Source organism: Lampetra fluviatilis, chromosome 37 (assembly GCF_964198595.1).
Source record: "Lampetra fluviatilis chromosome 37, kcLamFluv1.1, whole genome shotgun sequence".
NCBI classification, from domain to species: Eukaryota; Metazoa; Chordata; class Hyperoartia; order Petromyzontiformes; family Petromyzontidae; genus Lampetra; species Lampetra fluviatilis.
Window position 1 is genome coordinate 990018 of NC_136311.1, and position 17680 is coordinate 1007697.

General features: G+C 44.8%; 2 protein-coding genes across 2 annotated transcripts in view; one reads left to right on the plus strand and one right to left on the minus strand.

The window, feature by feature from the left end:
• LOC144945199 (WD repeat and SOCS box-containing protein 1-like) overlaps positions 1-17680 on the minus strand; it is a 32776-nt gene that overhangs the window by 11322 nt on the left and 3774 nt on the right. Inside the window, exons 3-7 of the mRNA XM_078873507.1 lie at positions 16676-16941; positions 10211-10342; positions 7949-8049; positions 1786-1958; positions 81-194 (exon numbers count right to left, since the gene is read on the minus strand). Coding sequence (XP_078729633.1) covers positions 81-194; positions 1786-1958; positions 7949-8049; positions 10211-10342; positions 16676-16941 — 786 coding nt within the window. The remainder of the gene's footprint in view (positions 1-80; positions 195-1785; positions 1959-7948; positions 8050-10210; positions 10343-16675; positions 16942-17680) is intronic.
• Positions 16500-17680, plus strand: part of LOC144945197 (acyl-CoA dehydrogenase family member 11-like) — a 94357-nt gene continuing 93176 nt past the window's right edge. Inside the window, exon 1 of the mRNA XM_078873503.1 lies at positions 16500-16509. The gene's annotated coding sequence lies outside the window, so the exon portion shown is untranslated. The remainder of the gene's footprint in view (positions 16510-17680) is intronic.

Consider the following 17680-nt stretch of genomic DNA (forward strand, 5'->3'; position numbering starts at 1 on the left):
AGTGGTGAGGGGGAAGGGAGGTTGGGAAAGGGCGGAGGGAGCACGAGGGTGGAGGTGGGGGAGGGAGGGGCGGTACTGACCCGTCGTCGGCGAGCGAGGCGACGTGCAGACCGTCCCGCGAGAACGTCACGGCACGCACCCAGTGGTAGTTGGCGCCGCCAGCGAAGATCGGTGATGGCGCAGGGAACAAGTGCCTGCCAGATAGAATGGGGAGGTGGGAGGGGAGGAGAGGGTAAGGAAGTCAAGATAAGTGGACTGCAGCAAAGGTGGCAGGGCAGGGGAGTATGCGATCCAGCACTCCCGAATACCTCTGGCTACGGTACAACCAAAAATTAATGTGCGTATTCAAAACGACTGAATGTAAATAAAGCGCTATTACCAATTACCAATTAAACAAACGTTCTCCAGAGTAACAGACTACATGATAGTTAAATGACGTCATTAATTCCACAGTTTGTTCGATCCATGAATGGTTTATTGTGCCACTAACACCATATGCGGTTTATACCGCTACGAATAGTAACACAACAATACTTAGAAGACTGGTGGCAAGCCGATGTGTGACGTGCGGCTGAAGATTTATTCAGCAACCTTTATTTGTAATACAAGTACAGCATAGCACAACACAAGATGATAAAAATGTAAAAATATAATTACAAAGTTAAGGGAAAAACTTGCATCATGAAATTTGTTATCGCGCCAACTCCAGGGGGTACATACAAATAGCTTTGAGAACACCCTCTGGCACCGTGGCTCAGTTATTAATATTCACGGGACGAAATCTGAGACAGTCTTGACGGCGCGACTTTCGTGGCCACGAGCTCATTTCTTCAGGGTCACACGCTCGTTGGCCCACAGTACGAAGCGGGCAGCTGAAGCACTGTGGAGGACCTTGTGACACCACCGTGCGACTTCATCATTAGCGCTGGACCTCACCATCGTCAGCTTCTAACATGTGCATTTCTTCATAATCCAATTATTGGTCAATTCGCCCATGACCGACAACTAATCTTGACTGGAATCCTTAAACCTGCACTTTTATATGTCAATGCAATTACTTGTCAGTTCACCCGTGACTAACACTCGTTCCTAAATATTTTCAAATGAGCTAATAAATTAGTGGCAATGGAAAATTTCAACCTGACCATTTTACATGACCATCACCCAATCATAAATGAGGAGTTTAGCCATGACTACCCTCCAAGTATAAGAATGACCAAACCACCAACAAAAATAAATTGCCAGTTTACCATCGACCAAGTCGAAACCATAATTCTAAACATGGTTTAAACCCTAGTCCTACCAATTTACCCTTTAAAATTAACATCTCATCATCCTATTCTCCATTTATTCTGCACCAATGGAGGGCTGCCAACAAAGATGAGAACAGTCCATTGCTCATTTGAGCACAGAGACTTTTAATCCAACACTTAGCTCAACTCTAACCCCGATACTAACCTCAAACCTTTCCCAAATCCCCACACTAACCAACTCAAATGCTAGCCTCCGCCCTTAACACTTTTAAACCCATCACTAACATCTTACACTAATCCCAACACTATTCTAAACTCTTATACTAATCCCAGTGCCCTTAACCTTTCAAATACAGATATTCCTTCATCATCAAATCCTTGGCCAGCTAATCCATGAATAGGATTCCTCCTAACCCCGTGTCTCCCACAAGCATTGTATTCCAGCGCCAAGATCCCAGCATCGGGCAGGACCCCCCCCCCACCCTTGGGCCGGACGGACGTGCGAGGGAAGCCAGGGTAGCGCGCGTCTCACCCGAAACTGGCGACGGCGGTGCCCGTGTACGGGTCCCACAGGATGCAGCGCGTGTCGTGAGAGGCGGTGGCGAGCAGTGCCCCGTCGGGAGAGAACTCGCACGCCACCACGTCGTTGAGATGACCCTCGAGCCGTCGCAACAGCGTGAAGTGCTCCATCTCCCACAGCAGCGCCTGCGGCAACAACGTACACACACTCGCACTCAGCAACACTATCGCAACAACGCAGACACGTCACCGTGTTCTCCCTTCCCACCCCCGCACACACCCACCCCACCAGCCCACACGCCCGACCGCCCACTCGGCCCTTGTCTCTTAGCTCGCCGCATATGTACGCGAACTGGCACTCCTCAAAGCCTTGGGCTAAGCTACGACCCTATGTGCGTATGTGTGTATGTATGTGTATTATGAGGGATAGCGCAAAGTTAAATGTTCTCAGTCCATCTAGTTACGTACGATAAACTTTGAGCGCATGCTCTCTGCCATTTTGGCTTCTTGTCATGGAAGCAAATTGAAACTGAAATTTCTTCTTAGTTTCAATGCAACTGCTACACAATTTATGAGTTTTCTTTATTAAAAAGCAGGCGTTTGTTAGATGGGGTTGTATACACGTTCCAGAAAGCATACTTTCAAAGCAATACATTATACCAATTAACCATTAGAAAATTCACGGTTAGTACATGCAAACATGATATTATTTAAATTTGAATCACGCAGATTTTTAGGCAAAAACACCATTCAAAGCAAAATTTTGACTACTGCTGACTAGAACATGGGGTGGAAATTCCCATTGGTTTCCTAGTTGTTTGCTTAAAATAAACTCGTACCTGCTTTAAATGCCAAGTACGCCCCATTACATGGCCAAAAAGACACGTAAGATTATCACTGGGTAACCTGATTGTACACGTGTTACCTTGTATATGTCCTCTCGTGTAACAGACAACTTACTATTACACCTTTTTTATACGTATTGCTTTAACAGATATACATACAATATTTATGTGAATCTTGGCCAGGGCAGAACAAGGTTTGCATTTATTGCATAACTTCTAATCCATCGGCTGGCCGCACTTTACTGATGAGTCTCAATTAAGTTAAAGCCCATCCAGAGCAGACTTGTTTCATCAACAAATGTTAATGCAACCCTTTAATCTTCGAAAAGATGCAGCGCACGACAGAGTAAAAGTTATTACTTTCCAGAGATTTATAGCCCTGTAATATTTTCAAGTATTCGTATTACAGTAACTCAATGGAGAGCCCAAACCTTTTAATTTGAATATCTTACGAGAAAAGTTTCTTAAAAAATGTAGGTTGCCACTCTTTTTACAATAAGGATATTATATAGTTATACAACATACAAGTGGATGAAAAAAAACTGTAACATGTCACACGTTTTTACGCCAAAGGAACTTCCTTTGGGCGAGAAAGTGCTGTCACAGCCAAGGCATCAACGGCCTAGAGCTGCAAGAGAAAAAGAAGAACACAAGGCGCAAAAGGCACTCATAGACATTTCCTGCCAAAACGGCCACGCTTCTGCCAGGCTCCACGCACGCACCTGCCCGCGAGTGCGTGCATCACGGGGGAGTGCGCCTGGCTACATTTTATTTATCCTGCTCGAAGCCCCGTGATGTTTGATTTTTCCCACATCCACGCACTGCGCCAAAAGTCTAGTTCCTTGGCCAACAAATGTCTCGCGCCGATTTCGGTTTCCATTTTGATTTCGATGACGTCGGTTACATCTAGTCTTCGGAAACGTGTGCAGCTCGAATGAATATTTCCATCGTTTGGATTTAATGTAATACAAGATATTTGGGGCTCTGTATAAAACAGCTGCTCTGGCAGAAGCATGGCCAACATCAAGCGACGGCGTCACAATTTCGGAACGGCCGTTGTGACAAGCTCCTTCATTTAGGGCTGGTGTGTCGCATAAGAATATCATCTTGACACCAATAAACCAAGTTAGAGCAATTATCACAAGTGTCTGTAAAGTGCACAGTAGCAATTGCTGGCAAATGACTGATTCATTTCATAGTGCACACACTTTTTTTTTACATACATTGATCACTACCAAACACTCCCAGCCCTAAAGTTCAACGAGGTTGGCAAGCTTTAATGGTAAGTTCCAAGCAGCGAAAAAAAATCAAAGCCTTATTTGTTTGGTCCCGAAACACTAATTTTCCACAATTATTTAACAAAAAAACAAAGCAGTTGTCAAAACATTTTAGAAATAACGCAAACGGTACATCTGTTAGGTGAACAAATCCAGCGGTACCACATAACACAGTGCGAGGCCATCGAATTACGAGAGCACCTAAAAGGCCATACTTAATATTCATTATCATCAGGCTTGATTACACAGGAGAGCCTCACTAAGGCTCAACTTTTTCAGGTGGGACCTGTAAAGTTATCACAGTAGGGGGGTGAGGTTGCTGCCATGTGAAATCTCAATGGCGTATTTTGCAAATAGATGTTCAGCGTGGGGGTATTTTGGCCAATACCACCAGTTAACAATGTATATTTTATTTTAGCAATGGAAAGAACTGGAGAACCCAGACAAAACCCATACAGAACAGGGGGAGGAACATACAAACTCCACACAGACAGGTACCGAGTCGAAATTGAACCCAGGTGCTTCGTGCTGTGAGGCACAAGAGTTACCACTGCACCACCCTGCTGCCCTATAAAGCATTCACCGTTTGGTTTCTAGGTTATTTTGTTTACCAGATCACATGGTCACGCACTGTGACAGAACGATTTGTTAACAAAGTCACGAGTTAGTGTGGCATGAATGGGAGTAATAACACGCGCCCTGCACTGGGGCCTTCTTGTCACGACGAGAAATCCCTTGTCTTCAACAACAACTGCGGAGCAACCGTATGAACTACTGCCCAATAGTAACAATTTAACAATAAAAACCAAAAAAAAAGTACCACTTTGCTTTCACTTGAGAACATACATTATATTGTTTAATTGTATAATTTGCATAACTCATTGGTCAACAGCTGGTCTCAATTTGGCGACGTTACTTATTAATTTTCTACATGCGAGCAAATCATGCTTGGGGGATATCGTCTGAATTTTATTTGTGGCGCTTACAACGGGTTTCTATACGAGATGGCATTTAACGCAGCCGTAGTTTATGCATCTGCATTTGCAGGAACATGGCGTGAAATTCATCTCACTGCACTCCAAGGCATTAATTGCTACTGGAACGTCAGCACAAATTAAAAGTTCGTCCATTGAACTAAGAGTTTAATTTTCGCAAGTGATGACTTCATAAGGCAAAGCGGTATACAGATTTATAGCTTTAAGTAAAGATTTAGGAATTTATAACTTTAGGTTTTTTTAAATGCAAGTGTGAGCTGATGTTGTCAAACAAGATGTGATATATGGAGTTAATAATTTGTAAAAAAAAACACTGCTGAAGATGTTTATCATAACTTGAATATTGGCATGGCATAATCTCCAATAAGCCCACTCATTCTTTATAACCAAACACACCGCATTTTGCCAATACACACACGACCTGTAATTCATTTACCACAGGGCAACACTTTGTGACAGGGAATGGTAATCTTAACTTCTTAGGTTTTTTCGGTAAAGTCACGTAGAAAGTAAAATAAAATAAAAACAAAAATCACGACGTTTCGGAGGCAACACAAGTCTCCGTCATCAGGTGGGACCGTCACAGCCAGATTAGCTGTATCAAGTGAGGCAATGATTCAAGATGTAATCCCTTAAAAGCGAGTTGAGGGGGGAGGGAGAGGGAGGGGGGAGCTCATCAGACTATGGTAGCCAATGAAAGGAACGTATCGGGAGGGAGGGTGGGCGATGGACGTGGAAGCGCTTGTGCGCAAGCGGCCAATTACTGCACACGCCAACACAATGGAGCGATTGTGCGCAAGCGGCCAGCCACTGCACCCGCCAACACAATGGGCAGAGAGGAGGAGGGGAGGTCTAATACACATGATAGAAAAAAGAACGAAAATGATGATGGGTACAAACTTAGGGAGAGCTCATCAGACTATGGTAGCCAATGAATGGAACGTATCGGGAGGGAGGGGGGGGGGCGGGGGGGGGGCGAGGCCAAAAGGGTGGGCGACGGACGTGGAAGCGCTTGTGCGCAAGCGGCCAATTACTGCACACGCCAACACAATGGAGAGAGAGGGGGAGGGGGGTCTGATACACATGATAGACAAAAGAACGAAAATGCCCATGTTTATACCAATGCTGGCTGAACAATGAAGAGAGTACTGTTAAAATAACTGGGGATGTTAACACTCGGTAAAGTACAGTAAAATAGTGCCTGTCAGATAAGATGGTCCAAAAAATTTGTGATTAAGTCTTTTTTGCGTGGTTGATAACATCTTTCCAATGATTACCAAGTTTGTACCCATCATCACGGTTGAAATTATGTCTGTGTTTGTATATTTGTATGGCTTCGTGTACAAACCTTTGATGGTAGCCGGGAGGTTTGCAGAGAACCTTGGTCTCGGAAAAGACAATTTCATGAGAGCCCACCGAGTTGTAGCAATGATCGGCCACGGCAGAACTGATTCTTCTGCCGTGGCCGATCATTGCTACAACTCGGTGGGCTCTCATGAAATTGTCTTTTCCGAGACCAAGGTTCTCTGCAAACCTCCCGGCTACCATCAAAGGTTTGTACACGAAGCCATACAAATATACAAACACAGACATAATTTCAACCGTGATGATGGGTACAAACTTAGTAATCATTGGAAAGATGTTATCAACCACGCAAAAAAGACTTAATCACAAATTTTTTGGACCATCTTATCTGACAGGCACTATTTTACTGTACTTTACCGAGTGTTAACATCCCCAGTTATTTTAACAGTACTCTCTTCATTGTTCAGCCAGCATTGGTATAAACATGGGCATTTTCGTTCTTTTGTCTATCATGTGTATCAGACCCCCCCTCCCCCTCTCTCCATTGTGTTGGCGTGTGCAGTAATTGGCCGCTTGCGCACAAGCGCTTCCACGTCCGTCGCCCACCCTTTTGGCCTCGCCCCCCCCCCGCCCCCCCCCCTCCCTCCCGATACGTTCCATTCATTGGCTACCATAGTCTGATGAGCTCCCTCTAAGTTTGTACCCATCATCATTTTCGTTCTTTTTTCTATCATGTGTATTAGACCTCCCCTCCTCCTCTCTGCCCATTGTGTTGGCGGGTGCAGTGGCTGGCCGCTTGCGCACAATCGCTCCATTGTGTTGGCGTGTGCAGTAATTGGCCGCTTGCGCACAAGCGCTTCCACGTCCATCGCCCACCCTCCCTCCCGATACGTTCCTTTCATTGGCTACCATAGTCTGATGAGCTCCCCCCTCCCTCTCCCTCCCCCCTCAACTCGCTTTTAAGGGATTACATCTTGAATCATTGCCTCACTTGATACAGCTAATCTGGCTGTGACGGTCCCACCTGATGACAGAGACTTGTGTTGCCTCCGAAACGTCGTGATTTTTGTTTTTATTTTATTTTACTTTCTACGTGACTTTACCGAAAAAACCTAAGAAGATGATTCCTTGCAGTCACGAAAGCTTCAAATCTAGAAGTAATCTTAACTGTTTTTATACTATGACTTTTCACCCAATTTTTTTTGTTCACTTTCATTTTTCTGTCTGATGACAACTCGCCTCACAAAATCATAAACTCTTGAATATTCCCATGACTTTGTTCCATAAAAAAAAACACAAACAACTCCGCTCTGTGCATATTCCACAGTGAGGCCCTTGTAAATGCCACCCTTGTCAATTCTGAGTTCGCCAACAAATGGGCAACTCAACTCCAAACACAGCCTCTGCGCTGTTAGAAACCACTCTGGGCCACCGACTTGCGTTCACAAGCGACCACTTCATACGACGGCCGTCTCACCACGGGAGTACACACTGGAGGGGGGGGGGGGCCTTCACTGCACACATGCCGAGCGACAAATAATTGCCCCACTGGCGGGCATACACCGTTAGCAACAGGCTCTCGGTGAGGAGAACCCACATGTTGGGGGGAAACCAAAGGTTAAACCGGGAGTGACCGACCGTAACAGTGGTTCTTGGGTTGGGATGGGGGAGGGGGATGGTTGGGTGAGTGGGGGTGGTTGAGGGAGGAAGGAGGAGCAGTGGGGGGTAGGGAGGGGTAATCGGGGGGCACTCACAGATTTCCCCGCTCCAACAGAGCACAGCATGGAGGCGTCCGGGGAGAAGGCGCTGGCGTTTACCCATTTGTGGTGGCCTTTGAGCACCTTCACCATGTTACCTGCAGCAGCAGCACGCACCACACACACACACACACTCTCATTCATCAGTAAAGTACAAAAAGGATCCCAACCCCCTTTTCCACTGACATATGTACTGAACCTTTGCAGCCACCCTCAAGGTACAGGTGATATTCCACTGGCTATTTTCCCCATGCAGCGACAAACCATGACACGATGGCCTCAAGATATTTGAATCTGGCTCGAACCAAGCATGGGCGGGGCTAATGACTCATTCATTGTGTCCGACATTAGTCGGTACAATTCAAACAGTGTCACTAGTCATCTGGAAGCGTCTTGATGCATTCATTTCACGCGACGTCAGCAGCGTGGCTCTGCTTCTAAAGTGGAAAGTAAAAATGGTGCATTCTGAGGAGGTGCGCCAGGCTGGCTTGGCTGAACAGTGGACAAACGGTATTGGTGTGACCTCAATGAAACCGGTGTTCACAGCTAAAGCAGCTCAACTCAACGAGTCAGTAAGTGGTGCTCATCTGTCGGTGGCCTTAAAGCAGTGGTGGAAATTCTATGTTCATATGACAGAGACCAGTCTCACTCATTGTGGACTTCCCACCATGTGGGACTTCATCTTATCGACCTCACAAAGACAATGGGCCTCAGTTGGTGTTTGAACTCAGGACTTTTAAGCTGAATTGGGATCTTTACCACAGTGCTTTCCTAAATTGCCACAGTCAAAGTGCTGCATCGCGTCGGTGAACCATGATAGACGATTCCAATTAATCACTGCAATAGGAGAAACTGCAATCGTGTTCAGAGGTTTTTTTGGGTTAGATCGTGTACATATATAAGTGTCGCTAAACCCGCCAGGTGGACTTCTCGACAAATCTGGCTGTCGCATGATGAAGCTAGTTATAATTACTGGCGAAACGTTGTACTCAAATTGTAAATGTTGTGGCTTGGCTCTCCAACACACCGGTGTGCTGTATTAGTGACTAATTGGCAACTTCTGTTTACGTAACAACCCTTACTAGTTGGCTGTGTGGGGTGGTGGCAGGTTTAACGACACGTATATATTTATGCGATCCAACCCAAAAAAACCTCTATTATGGATATGGGTCGCAAAAGCATATGTGTTAAAATGTTCACACATTCTCTCACCACAACTAGCTAGGGACCTTCACACTGTATGGTCCACGTGTCATTCGTCCGATATTCAAAATCCATCAATTTCATCCCTCCGAGCAAGACCTGGCAAAACCTAATTTATACAATACTAGCAGAAGTACCCGGCGTTGCCCGGGTGAAAAATATATTTCTTAATAACCTTACATATATACACAGATGGGCTGCTACCCCTGCCCCCCCCCCCCACAATAATACTGTCTAATCGCTATAATTTTATTATCTAGCGACCCTATAATAGTAATTGCACACATTGGGGTGGGGGGGGGGGAGTGAAGAGGACGTGAAACTTTGATGAATTTACCTCAGAGTCGCGTGTTAATGCGTGCGCATTTTTTTAACGGGAATTAAAAATGGCGTCCACCTCGCAGCGAATGCGTCGCTACCCGTTACCAGGGGCAACCGCCGTGGAAAACCAAACGGACCAATCGTGTCTCGCAAATCCCTCACATTTCGTCCAATGAAACTGCGTATGGTCCGGCGACACACAGACAGACAGACAGACTTGCGATTTTATATATATATAGATGTTTGTCTTTGTGCAGTAATTAGCGATTGGGCAACTTGGTTCAATCCCAATTTGGCGGCCGCTCGGCTTGAGACAACGAATCTCACTCGTGCCAATTCTCACCGATGCAGGCAATACGAGCCCCTTGCCACGCATTCCAATCGCTGAAAACGGATGCCAACACCACCCCAGAGCCACCATCGATCACGCCAATGCACAATCAGCACCGTCAATGACCACGAAGGTCATTCAAGACAATGGCGGGAAAGCAATGAGGCTTTCACGTGAAGCACCCTTTTGTACACAGCACTATTTGCAGCACGATAACCGCATCGTCAGGTGATAAGACAAATATTAGCCAGCCAGGAGATTGTAGCCCTATGACTAGAGGGCAGGTCAACAACTTTGTTTTGGGTTGGTTATTTTCATCACTTGGAAAATCTATTTTTGTAAAGTGGTTGTTGCTTTGGTTAATTGGGAGTTGTTGTTCATAAGCGACGCTCGCCCATTCTCACCGTCATCCTTGAGGTCCCAGACGCGCAGGGTTTTGTCGCGTGACGCGGACACGAGCATCAGGCTGCCATCGGGCGCAAAGGTGAGGTCCTGCACAATGGCCGTGTGGTCCATGAGGTACAGCAGGAACTTGCCTGCACACGCAGACACAAAAATCACAAACAATCCCACCTTCAGCGACCTATATTCTATTGCCAAGGTGAGAGCGAGCACCAAATATGGGTGTGATGAGGAAATTATTCCAGCAGCATTTTGCACCCAATTTTCTGAAGAAAAAAACCTCGGGGAACTCAGTGTGTTAGGTTCAAACATCGATTGCCACGAGTGCACCATCAGGACTTCCCAGTTTGGGTTTAACAGCACTTATCCGTATGTTCAGGCGATATGAATCAATCATCCCAGGACAAATGAATGAAAACGAATGCACACGTCTCATTTTTGACAGGCAATTAATCAAGGTACATGACAACAAGTAAAGATCTTTGGTTAAATTATATGGACATATACGTGGCAACCCAACAAAATAGGGTTGAGGATGTTCTGTAGAGGTGGCTACCACGTGGCAAGTTCCACACAAGGTAGCCATTTCAAAAAAATAAAAAATAAATCAAGTGGTTTCCTGTTCAAGCTAACAAGGGATGGTGTTTATTTCCATTCGAGTCTTGACCGAGTGTTGTAAATCCCACATTCCAAAAGCGGGGACAAGTTGTTCAAAAGTCTCTTGCAGAAATGGTCATTTGGATGCAGTGCATATATTATCTGGGGAAAAAAAATCAGACTCAATTGTTTACAAAAAAGTTCCACATCCTCATCAGTTAATATTATGTGCACACCTTTACCCAGAGCAACTGTCACTTGTCTTGTCAACAGCTTTGTCAACAAAACAAGCCTTGGGACCATTACCACATTCTCCTGATAAGACGATACAGAACCCACTCAAACGTGTGCCCATTTTCAACAGTTTTACCAATATGGTCACGCACCCCGAGCAGTTGATAAGATGCACCCCCTAATTTTGCTTAAAAATACAGTGGAAGGTGGGGGTGGGAATTGCATCTTATAATCTGAAGAATGCAGTTAAAGCTGAACACTTTAAAATGTGCTCAACAATTCATTTTTGAGTAACAGATACATTTTTTTAAATGCACACATGTATTGTATAAATAAGCAATAGCAAGGTTTTACACACCACAACCATCACCAAATGTGTCATTGGCCTTTCTTGTTGTCTTTCCCTTATCACAACCTGGAGTGACCTTGCAAAATTCTGCGATTATCTGACTGTTCACGGATGTTTTGCAGACAGGCAGAATACAGCTGTGGGCAGTGGGGCGTTGGCCAAACGTCAGCAGCTGTGGCTCTAAGAGCCAATCCCTTACAGCAGGAAGGGAGGAGGGTGGAGGGAGCGTCCACGTAGATCCACCTATCGGCTGGTGCCATCCGTCGACGCCTCCTTTTTTGCAGTGTCGCCCTACGGCCAAATCTGTAGCGCCAGGCCCCTGCCCTCCCCCACCCTCCGGGGCTTCACACTGCCCACGCAAGAGCCCCGGCCAACTTAATCTCATAAACTGCACAATCAATCAATAGTCAACTAGCAGTCATACAACAAAAATACGCCTATAATAGCATGCTCACAACTTACCGTTTCTGTGCAGCAGCTGTTTACAACCATATTGCGAGTCAATGCTTGCCTGTAAAACTGAATGTAACAAACCTAAAAAGCACTTCGTGGCCAGAGAGTGAATACAAGATTCTCTTTTCGCATATATTGTTAGGGCACCGAATTGCACGGTTAAACAAAAAATGTCCACACACTGACCAGCGTGGTCAAGTATGGTGTATAACCCCCACGAGCCACACAGAATTTTGAAGCCCTCATCCAGCAGCAGACTGACAAAAGGGCTTACATAGACATGTACAGTAAAGGCATTTAATATGGTTTCATGGCTCCACTTTCTTGGCTCGTGGTCTACTTTTGGCCGCTTGGACCACAGATGTGTTTCAAATAAAACTCCAGCCTCTTTCCTAAGTCACGTATGCACAATACCCTACCCAGGGTTTAGCCACTCTTGTAAATCGTCATTCACCATGTTAATGTTGATTCAATGAGGATAACAATTAAATCTATCTTTTTAAGGATTTTTTTCACTCGCTGCCAAACACTACTCAATCTTTGGGCCAACTTTCAGGAAAACCGTTGTGTGTGCAGTGGTTTGCAAGATGGGAGACGCGTGTGTTTCACTCTCATTGGGGCTCATCAGCAAGCCATAGCAAGCTACAGAATGCCAACAACGGTCCAGAATATTAATACGGAGGAGACCACAGCCAAGCCAAATTTTTTTTCAAAACAAAAGGGAAATCAACTATATTTCACTGGTTGGAGATTTGAGCATCTGGTTGAGAGATTCGGCAGTATATTAAAACATACGAGATTCGTGTTTTATCTTGCGTTATATCTGGAACTTATTATATGGCTGGGCCTTCTTCACCTCGAGCTACGTTCGTCGCGCAAATGTTACGACAAGTTTTTGTCAAGCTGTGAGAGAAAAAAGTTCGCCACGCATAGTCGTTTCTACATCCTGGAAAATTTTACGATTTTATTTTTATTTCTCCCTCGAGTCAACAAACGACTTTTTACAAAAAAGCTTAGTACAGGCTGACCCGTGTCAAGCTGGCCAGATCCAGCACAGAGTGACCCACTCCGCTTGAAAATCCATCCAACTTTTACAACAACAAAAAACCCCAAAAACTCCTTTGCAGGGAGGGGAAAAAATGATGCGGTCATCTATGCAGAACACCTTGGGTAAATGATCTCGCCGTTTAGACATTCATATTTAAAACCAAAAGGGAAGCAACCAATGAGTCATGCTACTGCATACGTTTTCACAGTCGTGCCGTGTCACTCTCGGATGTGGTTTCTTTAAGAACTAATATGAAGCTCCATGCTTACGGGATAAAACGTCAGACATGCCAAACCACAAGCGGCACAACCCGAAAACAAATCAATGTGTCACTCGAGTTATATAACGCTACCTAACACTGCAACTCGTCTTATTTCAGAATGCTGCATGGCTCCCGAGATTCACATTTTACTGACTGTAGGGTGTGCTACTGTACCACTCTGTACACGTCCAAAAAATAACAACGTAGACCAAGAAATCTCGTTGAGACTAGTGTGAAACAACAACACTCCAAACATCCGCCCTGTTACTGATTGACCACAAAAGTCCTGCCATGACCTTCAGCAGTGCTTTTAATTGGTCAATAAAGAATCAACCAAACAGGAAAATGTATTATGACCTTTTTCCCCTCGCCAATGAGTTACCTCAATCCATACATCTAAACGTAGCACACCGAGCCAAAAGAAAGTTAATGCACATAAACATCGATAAAACATCAGCCAATAGAAACACTGTATGTGGTTGGCAGAGGGACATGTGGCAAAAACACGTTAACCATAATTGCTTGGCAGCCGCACAGAAGCCAATTGGAGTGCTGGCTGTTGACACTCTCGCAATCTCATTATAAAGTTGTGCAAGCGGCGTAGAGGCATTTGGTCATGGTAATCAGTCACCTGGCAGTTCCAATGCTTGGCAGAGAAAAGCCACTAGTGAGAATTATATTATTATATTATTTTTATTATGTTTTATTTTTATTATTTTATTACTTCCCTTCTACGTGACTTTACCGAAAGAACCAAGAAGATGAATCCCTGCAGTCACGAAAGCTTTAAATCGAAATTGATCAAGTTTTGTTTGCTACCCTGTGGCTGTGACTTAAAACTGTCCATCACTTGCATGCAAAATGCTTGGTGTCAAAACGTTTCTCCCTGCTCAATTGAAAATTGGGCAGGGCAGAGCTGGGTCAGTGATAGATTTCTACATTCCTATGGAGGGATCCGTATCACCTACAGGACAAGCATCGTTGATTTCTCACAGCATGGTACTGATTATATTCAGCCAGGAAAGATAATGCACCGAGTTGATGTTCCGACCAAAAAATTAATTCAGCCCCTTACGATTGCAAGTTGCTCTACCAGTGTCATCCAGCTGGAAATATAAACGACAATTACCGTGGATTTCTCACAGCATGGTACAAACTATTAATAATCCCTCACAATTTCAAGATTTCCCATTGCAAAATGTACTCTCGATTTGTAGGTTAAATTGTTCGGAAACATTTGGTTGCCCTTCATAGATCTACTTTGAAAAAAGATCATAGTCCAAAATATAAGCCTGCCATACATTTTATATATTGTGTTATAATGCAGAATGTGTTATTGTTTTATGCTCGTTTAAGCAGGCAAGCATTTGTGAGTACCAATACTCTTTCAGAAGGGTCCTATCAAGTTGCTAAGTGTATCCAAATACAGTCATACATCGGTATACGACCGCTTTGGAATACGTCGAATTTGGTATACGTCGTGTTTTGACGAGAGAAAAATGTCTTGGGATATGACGTCTTACTTGGGATACGATGCGCTTGCTAGAACTTGTATGAGTTGGGATGAGCCACTGCGTACCCGCGTATACCCCGTTCACGACTGAAACAAAGCGCCGCTCCTCAGTCTGCCTGTACAGTAGATCTCGTTCAGTGCCCAACCCTTGCTATAATTTATGTATTCATTTTAGTAATAAGTGTCTAAATTATTTTATACAACCCCATTAATGTATAATATGCCATATAAAATATCATTTATTATACTCTGGAACGGATTACTTTCTTTCCCTTTATTTCTTATGGGAAAAATTCGTTTGGTATACATCATTTTCGGTATAAGTCCTACCTTCTGGAACGAATTAACGACGTATTTTGAGGTACCACTGTAGAATAATTTTAAGGTAATCCTTCAGCACTAGAATGTTTGGCCAAAATCAGTTACATTGTCTTTTTTTCTAGATACGAGAGGAAAAATGGAAAACCCTGACGAAATCTATGCCCAAAAGAGGGAGAACAAACAAACCTATGCAGAAAGGCACCCAAGTCAGGAAACGAACCGAAGCCCCACGTGCTGTGTGGAAAATGTTCCCACTGCTTCACCATGCCACCCATAATGAAGGTTACAAGATACTCCTCAGCGTGTGCTAAATTAAGAATTGTTCCTCTGCGCAGCAGCTGTGCAAAGGTTTTCGCACTGCGTTGTGAACCCGGTAACCAATGTTCATTGGAACATTAGAACATTACATTGGTTAAAAACCTCAGCTGTTACTCTGAAAGCATATTAGTGGTGGCGCAATCTGGTCAGATGGCTGTGTGGAATGTATGTAAAGCACGCACTGCCAATCTAATAACAGACTAAAAATGTACCAGCATGTTACTGTTCCCTCCGCTGTGCAAAGTATTTTTTGTTGAACAGCACCACATACCACCCAACCCTTTTGTTGTGCATTAAATACGAACAGCCACAAAAGTGAGTGGCCTGGATAAACAACACAAAGCTGCTTTCAAAACAACCTTGACGCTTCTGAAGGACCTTGAAAAAGGAGTGATCAATTTCAAGTACCATTGCAAAGAGCAACTCCTATAAACCAAACTAAAATAAATGTTTTGGTGGATGCAGTGGTTCGTGGATTTCGCTGGTGAACCTGGAAATCCAAGTTCAATTGTTGACCAATGCTAATATCAGTGGTAAGCGATCTCTGAACAGATCCCTCACCGACAATCTTCATAAACCTGCACTGACCTGCGTGGTGAAGTACAGCTACAGTTGTAGAAAAACAGTAGAGTGCACACTCCACTACACAAAGGACCCAAACCTGGCACCTTACTTTCATTTACAGCCACGGCTAACATCAATGGCGAGTGATATCTGAACAACTCCCGTTGTCTCCCTTCGCCAACCCACACCGATCCAGCATGGTGAAACATGTTCAAACAATCCCCATGACCGGCACAGCATGGGAGGCCTTCATCCACCAACAAAGAAAGGACTGTAAATTATACCATTAAATTACATTACTATTATAATAACTAGCCTTTTGTCTGTCCAAGGACGGGTGTATTGCAGTAAATCTGAAACTCGCAAGCGAAAAGCAGACCGCGACATGATATTCATTGCATCCATTCGTGAGCAATTTGTAAGGCCACGGTGACACAGACCTATAAAATTTTAAGGTTATAATCCCTTGTTCATCATGACGTCCTTTTTACTTCTATGTCTCAATAGCGTTTCGCGTGACATGAGGGTTCTGCCTTTGTAGTGAGGGTTGTAAGTTGACACCGAGGAGGGGGAGGAGGCGCCTCTCCCCCGCATACGGAGCGACGTCACCCGCTAATTATTATTAATGGCGGGGGGGGTCCATTTGGAGGACGTCACCTGCTCATGATTATTAATGAGGGGGGACTGGTCGACGTGGAGTGACGTCATGCACATTACACACTGACATTCTTGGGTAAATATAGTAGTAAATAATCGGAGTTTTAGCTGCAAATTTTTTTCGATGATCCCTCACTCCCACGCCACCCACCGGTATACAAGTCCCAGATCTTGATGCGGCCGCTGGCGAGGCCGGTGGCGAGCACCAGGGCGTCGTCGTCAAAGCGAAAGCGGTGGAACTCGATGTTGATGCAGCGGCTCGTCTTCCCAGGCAGCGGCGAGCCCAGCGCGAGGCTCCACACCGTCTCGCCGCACTCGATGGTACGACCGCCCACGTCGTTCCCCACGTCGTTCCCGTCACCCTCCTCAACAACGGCGCCATCGCCGTCAGCTATCACCTCGCCGCTGCCGCTCGGTCTGGGCCAGTGACAACCACGCATGCACGAGGGGGACGATCATTATTATAATTCCACTAGTTTGCCCAGGAAAGCCTCACAGAGTCTCAAGACTATTTTTCATGAGGGTCAGCCCAAGTTTTTGCAGCAGAGGGGTGAGATGCTGCTGCGTGTAATCTCAATAGAGTGATTGGCAGGTAATATCAGCATTGGAGCTGTTTGGCCAATACAAATTACAATGTATGGGGTTTTTTTAAAAATGGGAGAAAACTGGAGAACCTGGGGGAAATCCATGCAGAACAGGTGGAAAATATACAAACTCCATGCAGAAATGCACCCGAGTCAGGAATCGAACCCAGGTCCTACTTGCTGTGAAGGCGAAGTGTTACGATTGATCCACCCTACTGCCCAACCCAAATCTTGTCTCTAACAAGTCGCTACATTGGTTAAACTCACTGTATCAGAGCTGGGGTAAATTGTCATTACAATTACAGGAGCACTGTTTTCTGAAATTACAATTACATTGTAATTATAATTAATTACGACTGGTACAAAATGTATTGATCCAAATAAATGTCGATTATCTACATATACTTCAGGGTAGTGTTGCGATCAGAGTACTCCGGTCATTTTCTAAAGCTGCAATTAAACTTCACCGCGCTGGTTAGTACGAATTGGTGAAGCCGAGGGGATGTCCAGCACCGTTCATATATCACTCACCACCGATGTCAGGTGTGGCAAAAATCAAACTCAGGTGTCTA